Source organism: Gymnoscopelus braueri, assembly GCF_963280865.1.
Source record: "Gymnoscopelus braueri genome assembly, contig: SCAFFOLD_486, whole genome shotgun sequence".
Taxonomy (NCBI): Eukaryota; Metazoa; Chordata; class Actinopteri; order Myctophiformes; family Myctophidae; genus Gymnoscopelus; species Gymnoscopelus braueri.
In genome coordinates, this window is record NW_027660765.1 from 10,001 (window position 1) to 18,808 (window position 8,808).

At 45.5% G+C, this 8,808-nt stretch overlaps 1 protein-coding gene across 1 annotated transcript; it reads left to right on the forward strand.

Annotated features, from left to right (window-relative positions):
• Window positions 1–6,861: 6,861 nt before the first annotated feature.
• LOC308081200 (kelch domain-containing protein 3-like) lies at window positions 6,862–8,013 on the forward strand (the record flags this gene model as incomplete). The annotated part of the gene is made up of 2 exons (XM_080457588.1): window positions 6,862–7,306; window positions 7,415–8,013. 2 exons carry the CDS (start codon window positions 6,862–6,864, stop codon window positions 8,011–8,013), a joined length of 1,044 nt encoding a protein of 347 aa, XP_080313714.1.
• Window positions 8,014–8,808: the final 795 nt, after the last annotated feature.

Below are 8,808 nucleotides of genomic sequence, written 5' to 3' on the forward strand. Positions count from 1 at the left end.
AGTTGCACACCGGAGGGCAGACCGTCTTTTTGGAACCCGCGCGGCAGACCCTGTGAACGTGATCTATGGAAACTCGATAAAGAAACCTGGTCCCTGAGGAAATGTGAGCCCAAGGGGAGATGTGGGACGTTTGGGACTGGGACGACTGGGACATCCCACATGGCGGGAGATCGTGTAATCCTCTTTGGAGGATATAATTCCCTGGACATCCTAGACTTAAGTCCAAGTCTGAAGACCTTGTGTAAGCTAGCGGTTATCCGGTACGACGGTCTGCAGCGCTCTGAACTCCCACACAACGTCAGGTGGGAACTGGCAGCCATGGTCGGCCAGAGAGGAGAACAGAAGAGAAGTTCCGTCTGTTCCGAGCGATGGGAGTCGAGAAAGAGACGACGTGTCACATTTTAGAGCTTGTAGATTGGCTATCAGTTCTCTGCACTAAATGGGTTGTACAAACATGGACATTGGAGATCACTTTCAAACGTTCTGTTGTTAAATAAGGCATTGTCACTTCGTGAGAAACGCACAGCATTTGAGCGTGCATGCGCGTGTGTGTGTGTGTGTGTGTGTGTGTGTGTGTGTGTGTGTGTGTGTGTGTACGTGCACGCACTTACGGGACAAAGAAAACATATTTAGTTGCTGCCCACCACTGAATATTAATTATATAAAAAAAATCACACCCAGTGTGAAGTGGGCGGTGTGGTCATCACAGTGATGGAAGCTCACTTAAAACAAAAGTGTTTTTTTTGTAGTGCATAGTCCTATTTATAGGTTAATAATTTCATCATGTGTCTCGCTAGCCAATCACAGTGCTGAACAGAGTCAGCCAATAGAGTCAGCCAATCACAGTACAGCTAGGGGTGTACTAATGCTAGGGGTGTACTAATTATGAGCCAATCACAGTACAGCGAAGGGTGTACTAATGAGGTGTCCCAACCCCAATTATAGGGGCGGCTACACCGCCCAAAAATACAACAGGTCTGACAGGTGAGTTACATGCTCAACACTAAATGGCCGTATAACATCATTACCTCTGAAGAAACATCACATAAACAATCATAACCTGGAACACTAACGATGAAAACAGTCACACCATCACCAACGTTGGGTTTATTTTACCCGATATAATAAATTCCATAAAAGATATTACAACAATACATGGCAGATTGAGCAAATCCTCTTTAACACATTGGGTGCCAAAACCGTGAATCTAGGGTTTTGCAAAAAGTGACGTTGAGCGCCAAAACCGGGAATCTACGTGAAATCAATCTTTTTGTTTTGTTCCACAAGGGGGGGGGGGGCTAGCGCAGCTCTGGAATCACCCACGGTGACTCTGAGAGGGAAGGGACAGATGGATCACCGTGCCAAAAAAAGAAAATGGCTCCCGTCCGCTCCCATTCTATCTCCTCGCAAAAACGTCCATATTTCCTGAACTTTTTACAGTGGGGAAAAACACTCATTTTCGATGCGCGATCACTCCGCCGTGGTGACTCGCGTGAGAGATGTTATTGTTCCAGGCGATAGCCAGGACCATCCACCATCGTGCACGCATGTATTGTTTACAACCGGGTGCTCGTCGTGGAGTCTGCAGCTGGAAACAGCGTAGCGTTACAAACGGTGAGATCTCTGGCACTCAACGTCACTTTTTTTAATACAACTCTGGCTCCGAATGTGTGTGAAATATTTCAACACGAAATTTCACCAAAAAAAAAACAACAACCCAAGAACAGATATCATGGGGGGGACCCTAGATGTTGGTATTGTAAACAAATAGATATTCCTAAAAAAATAATAAAAAAGGTGCAAAATCTGTGGAAAATGTGGGTATTGTAAAACAATATATTCCTAAAAAATAAATAATAGAGCTGGGAACTTTTCCTTTGGTCCACCCATTCCTGGGACGTGTGAGCCTTGTCCAGTGAAGGCTCAGTCTAATTGCTTCAGCTGACCATTGTGGGAGTACGGGGACCTTTTGTTTTTACCCTCTATCATTAACAATGGGTGAAAGTCACCGAAATACCTGCCAGTCGGGGGAAAAAACAGGGATGGTGGAAGGGAAACAAACCTAGCTTATATGACGTCAGTGAGCATCATGACGGTCAAGGTTGCCAGATCTGCTTATTATAATTTCCCTGCAAGATTTTTTTTGAAAATAGCCGATCTACAAGTGTCGCGACGCGTTGTGAGCTTGTAAATCTATATTTTCAAATAGCTGATGTATATGTTAAAGTGCTCATGTGGCCCATAGTCGCTTCTTTTGGGCTGGTTTTCCTAGACCTGGTTGCTTGTTTCCCTCACAGAATCTGGCAACACTGCTGAAGGTACCCAAGGACCCGCCCACCTCAGACATCAGCAACATTATGAAAATCGCATCATTACAATTACCATGGGTAAAATTTTACCCATGGTTAGTGTTCTAGGGTTACATGCAATACAAGTGAATCTACTGAATTGCACAACATGTGGCTCCAACTTCTCACGGAAAGATGAGGTATTTGTCCGAGCGGTGCGATTACATACAAAGTCACGGCAAAGACGTGACTCGGCGTCACTGCATTGGCGAGGCGAACAGGGCGACGCAAACAAAGCGTTTGTGGTATCTGAAAACCACAGACTTAAAGGTTCTATTGCACTTTTGTAGTTGCCAACAACGCCATATTGTAGTTAGTTTGTTGTTCCAGTGGTGAGAATGAATGGTTGTAGAATGAATTGAGTCATCACTCCAGTCAGTGAGGTTAAATTCTTCCAGTTTATTCGGAGTACAAACAGCCTTCCTATGGAGCCTCAGCTCCCTCCAACAGCCTCACAGCCGTGGAGTAGCACACACACTAAGTCACATTTCAGTATGGTCTTTATAACAGATTCAGAGAAAGAGGAGGTACAGGTATGGGTGTGTCAGACTTCAAAGGTGAGCCCCCACCCGGCCCAAAACATTTACAACCGTATGGGGCAGGAAGGGGGGATGGGAGACACATGCTCTGTCTCCCAGGTAAGACAAAGAAAATGCTAAGAGTACCCCACACCTAGCTCAGACAAACCGGCACCTCTCTGTCTGAATCCCCTCTCCTGTCTGACTGTAGGCTCCTTGTGAGTACAAACATATGACTTAGATTTGCATCCATGTTTATGAAATATACATCACGTTCCGTCAATATCTTCCAGCTGGAGCGAAGATAGCGATAGCTGGGGGGAAAAGAGGTAAGGTAACGTTCAAGCTCACAAGATCACAAACACTTTGCGTTGTGAGCTTGTAGATTGCCTATTTGCGCTATGTTTTCATTTATTTTGAAAGTATAATATTTTTAATATATCAGTCATATCCATGTGCATCTGTGTTATCTGCCCAGTGCAATTACCATTTTTTAAACTTTTCTTTTACAAAGCTAGCAAAACCGCTCTTCTTCTTCCTTCTACACCAAATCTCTTAAAATCTCTAAAAATAGCCGATCTACAAGCTCACAACGTGTCGTGATGCGTTGTGAGCTTGTAGCTGCAAGTATGAAAGTATGTTTTTAATAGTTATAATAATTATTATTATGGGTTTAAAATAAGATATAGCCAATATATCAGAGAGGTGTGTAAACTGTTCTACCAGGGGTGGACGTCACTGCAATGCATTGCGATGTGACGATAGCTTGTAGATCTGCCCTTTTGGACAACACTGTCGTATTACAGAGAATAATGTTGCGGCGATGTGTTGAAAGCTTGAACACTCGCTCTTTTGAACGAGACACCATCGCACAACAGAGGAGTTATGTTAGCGAATCTTACCTTGGCTTTAAAAAGTGACAGAGTTTTGTTCTGGCAGTGTGAAGCCAGTACCAGCGTTTTGAGGAATTTTTAACTCTTTGACTGGCAGAGTATTTTCATAATATACTCACCCAGAGCCAGCGAATTTGGTGTTTTATAACCTTTTAAACCGGTCACAGAAATGTTATATCCATTATAATCCATCGTCTGACCGTGTGTATAAACAAACACGATCCATGCACCAACCCCCAAAGGGTTACGTTTTCAAAGCCGAGCTGTCATGAAGCAGTTTTCACCCGTGCAGCCAGGCTGCAGGCACCATATACCGGCAATAATGCACGTATCCCCCCCCCCCGCTGGACACAGAACATTTATATATGTTATGATCGTGTGTCAGACCGTTGGTAAACACAAAGGGGATAACTGTTCGTCGTCCAGAGAAAAGAAAATATAACCGGAGCTTTACATTCCTACCCTCTGGGAAAAGATATAGGAGCATTAAGGCTCGAACAGGCAGGATGCTAAATAGCTTCTATCCGAGTGCAGTAAGGACTGTCAATGAACTGCGCCCCCTGCCAATCCCCCCCCCCCCCAGGCCTACTGACCTAAACTGACGTGGCTGTGCTGGACTGGACATGGCACTTTACTTACCATACCTACTGACGTGCTGTGTTGGTAGCTTTTTTAGATGAATTGCACGTCAATACATATTGGGTTTTTTAAAATGTTTGTTTATGCTGTTTTTATGGTTGTATGCTGTTTTTTAGTCTGGGTCTTTTATGTCTTTAGATAGGCTTGATGTTTTATGTTACACTGCTAGTGACTGAGGGGGAACGATATTTCATTGTCTGTATGTATGTAAGTACATGGAGAGAGTGACAAATAAAGATTCATTCATTCATTCATTCATTTGTTTTATATACCGTGTGAGGTAACTGGTTTTGCCTTGTTTTCGGCTCAAAAGCAAAATTTTCAAGATAAAACCGGGAACAGGAAACGGATGACGCTATTTCCGCAGTGTGGAAAGTGAGTGGAAAGGGAACCTGATGACGGATGTTACATAGAACAGCGCGATCGTTTATTAAACAATTAAAAAGCTATTCGACGCGTCTAACGCGTGGACGGCCAAGTGGACCAAGTAGCAATTGACTCGAAAACGCGTCGATGGCAGTCAAAGAAGAGTTAACCTTTCAAGAGCCACAGAATATTTCGCTCCAAGACGATCAACACACCGAGTGTCGCAAAAGACGGAGGAGTGTCTCTGCTTCCATCAGGAGGGGGGGGGGGGGAGCGTGTCACCGCGACCCTCCGCTGTTTTAGTTATTGGCTGTTGAATATAGCTTGTTCTCGCCAACAACACAGAAAAAGACAAGAAAGCAAAAAAATATATTTTTTTCTAAATCCTTTAACATCAGATCAGACTGGAATGGGTTTGTTGTGATCACGGTATTTCCGGGTATATGCTTCTCTGGAAGTCATAGGATCGCGAACAGCGCCATCTAGCGTAAACACTGTAAAAAAAACTGTTTGGACGCGTTAAATGTTTTTGGCACTCTGGGCTTTGGAAAAAATGGACGTGTTACACGTCAATGGCACATTACGAGTTAATACGGCATGTGGAATCACGGAGATGAATGTTGTATTCTTTCTGGCAAACAACTTCAACTTGGAGCCGGCATCAACACTTAACACATCAGGTGCCAAACACGGTTCAAACCGCGTTTTCATAGAGTAGCGCTTTGGTGTCGAACACGGTTCAGACCGTGTTTTCAGTCTTTTAGTTTTTTTTGTTTTTTTCCACAAGGCTGGCTAGCGCAGCTCTGGATTCACCCATGAACACTCTAAGAAGTAAGGGACCGACGGATAACCATGGCAAAAAATCTGGCTCCCATCCGCTTCCATTCTATCTCCTTGCTAAAAACCTCTGTATCTCCTTAATTTTTTACAGTGGGCAAAATGAGTCATTCTCAATGCGCGGTCGCTCTGCAACGGTGACTTGCGTGAGACACGTTGTTGTTCCAGGCGTTAGCCAGGACCATCCATCGTCGTCCATGCATGCATTGTTTACGCGCGCGTGCTCGTCGTGGAGTCTACAGCTCTAAACAGCACAGCGTTGCAAACGGTGAGATTTCTGGCACTCAACGTAAACTGTTTTAATGAACCTCTGGCACCCATCGTGTTAAGTTTGGGTGACCAAAACTGCCAACCCCAGCCGCTCAAAGAGGTGGGGGCCATTTGTTTGCCTCCGACAATTGTATCACGTCCTTGTGTCTTCGTGTCAGTGAGCGATACGGATGGTTGGACACTCGTCCAGAGCGATACTTATTTTTTGACGGGTTGGACATAAATGGCACACATATGATGCGTGTCTTTCTCTGCAAGTAACAGGTAGGCAACCCGATGCCTGGAACATGGCGCTGTTACACTGAAACTGGTGACCTGTTGAATTATGTGCACCTAGACTTCATGTAACGTCAATGTCCAAACATAAATAATGTCAAAGTACTATAACAGCTTTACCTCCATTTTGTCTCAGATTCGCTCTCAGCTCCTTTCTCTTTCTTTCTTTGTCTTCCTTCTTTCTTTCTATTTTGTCTTGTTTTCTTTTCTAGCGTTCGTTTCTCTCTCTCTCCATTCACCTTTGGTCATGTTTTAGTTTTAGCCTGGTCTAGACTAAATTTCAAACGATTGTATGGTGTGTGTGTGTGTGTGTGTGTGTGTGTGTGTGTGTGTGTGTGTGTGTGTTTTTACATATATTTTGATCACCAAATCTCTTGGCCAAAATGAGCAGATCTGCAAGCTCACAACGTATTGTGATCACAACGTATTTGTTGGAGATTGTTCACCCCGGAATTTCCTTTTAAAAGTAGCTCTCAGGGTATCGGTTTGTGTTGCATGTGACGTCAGACCACAGCTATGGTCAGCCTTATATAGTCGATGTTGAAGGACGTTATATGACACACCAGAGCTGTAGAGGGACGGAGACAGATATACCGAGAGAGGACAGAGACACAGCAGAGACACAGCAGAGACGCAGCAGAGACGCAGCAGAGACGCAGCAGAGACGCAGCAGAGACGCAGCAGAGACACAGTCAGAGATAGAGGGACAGACAGATGTTTCGCTGGACAGTGACCAAAAAGCAGTCAGGAGTTCCAACGGGTGTTAGTCGTGCCGCTGTAGCAGCCGTCGGCCACAAACTGTACTGCTTTGACGTGCACTGTGAGTGGAAGAGCTGCTGCAAGGACCACGTGGACGTGAACGTCTTCGACACAGTGTCTTTGTGCTGGACGAAGGTGACTCCAGTGACACCCGGGAGAGGAGAGCGCCCCCCTAGGAGACACTTCATCACACACAGAGGCCACACGGCCATGCTGGTAGAAGCCGTCGTCTACGTCTGGGGCGGGAATATGCACCCATCTTTAGCACTGCACTGCAACGTGCTTCATGCGTTTGACGTGGACACCCACAGATGGTTCAAGCCGAGGACGTCCGGGGCCGTTCCAGAGGGGAGGCACCGCCACTCGGCCTGCGTCTTGGGGAAGGTCATGTACATTTATGGTGGGTGCAAGCCGCGGACTGGATACCACAATGACATCTACAAGTTGGACACCGCCACGATGGTCTGGTCTTTAATCAACACCAGAGGCACTCCCCCGCCTGCTTCAGAAGGTCACTCTGCCACCATCGTAGGGACAAAGATGTTTGTAATAGTGGGGACGAACCACTACACTAACCACTACACTATCAGGGCGTTTGACACAGAGACCGACTGCTGGCTGAACATGCCTTCTAAACAGCTTTCTCCTCTAGACAGTCTTTGGCTTCATTCACCCTTTGCCTACAATGGAGAGCTGTACATACCTAGTTGCACACCGGAGGGCAGACCGTCTTTTTGGAACCCGCGCGGCAGACCCTGTGAACGTGATCTATGGAAACTCGATAAAGAAACCTGGTCCCTGAGGAAATGTGAGCCCAAGGGGAGATGTGGGACGTTTGGGACTGGGACGACTGGGACATCCCACATGGCGGGAGATCGTGTAATCCTCTTTGGATATAATTCCCTGGACATCCTAGACTTAAGTCCAAGTCTGAAGACCTTGTGTAAGCTAGCGGTTATCCAGTACGACGGTCTGCAGCGCTCTGAACTCCCACACAACGTCAGGTGGGAACTGGCAGCCATGGTCGGCCAGAGAGGAGAACAGAAGAGAAGTTCCGTCTGTTCCGAGCGATGGGAGTCGAGAAAGAGACGACGTGTCACATTTTAGAGCTTGTAGATTGGCTATCTTTGAACTTTTTTGAAGTTCTCTGCACTATAAATGTGTTGTACAAACATGGACATTGGAGATCACTTTCGAACGTTCTATTGTTAAATAAGGCATTGTCACTTCGTGAGAAACGCACAGCATTCGCGCGTGTGCCTGTGCCTGTGCCTGTGCCTGTGCGTGTGTGTGTGACTCTGAGAGGGAAGGGACAGATGGATCGCCGTGCCAAAAAAGAAAATGGCTCCCGTCCGCTCCCATTCTATCTCCTTGCAAAAAATTTCCATATTTCCATAACTTTTTACAGAGGGGAAAAACACTCATTTTCGATGAGCGATCACTCCGCCATGGTGACTCGCGTGAGAGATGTTATTGTTCCAGGTGTTAGCCAGGACCATCCAGCATCGTGCACGCATATATTGTTTGCAATCGGGTGCTCGTCGTGTACAAGCTGTAAACAGCGTAGCGTTACAAACGGTGAGATCTCTGGCACTCAACGTCACTTTTTTAATACAACTCTAGCTCCGAATGTGTTAATATTTCAACACGAAATTTCACAAAAAAACAAAACAACCCAAGAACAGATATCATGGGGGGGACCCTAAATGTGGGTATTGTAAACAAATATATATTCCTAAAGAAATAATAAAAAAAAGCAGCAAAATCTGTGGAAAATGTGGGTATTGTAAAACAATATATTCCTAAAAAATAAATAATAGAGCTGGGAACTTTTCCTTTCCACCCATTCCTGGGACGTGTGAGCCTTGTCCAGTGAAGGCACAGTCTAATTGCTTCAGCTGA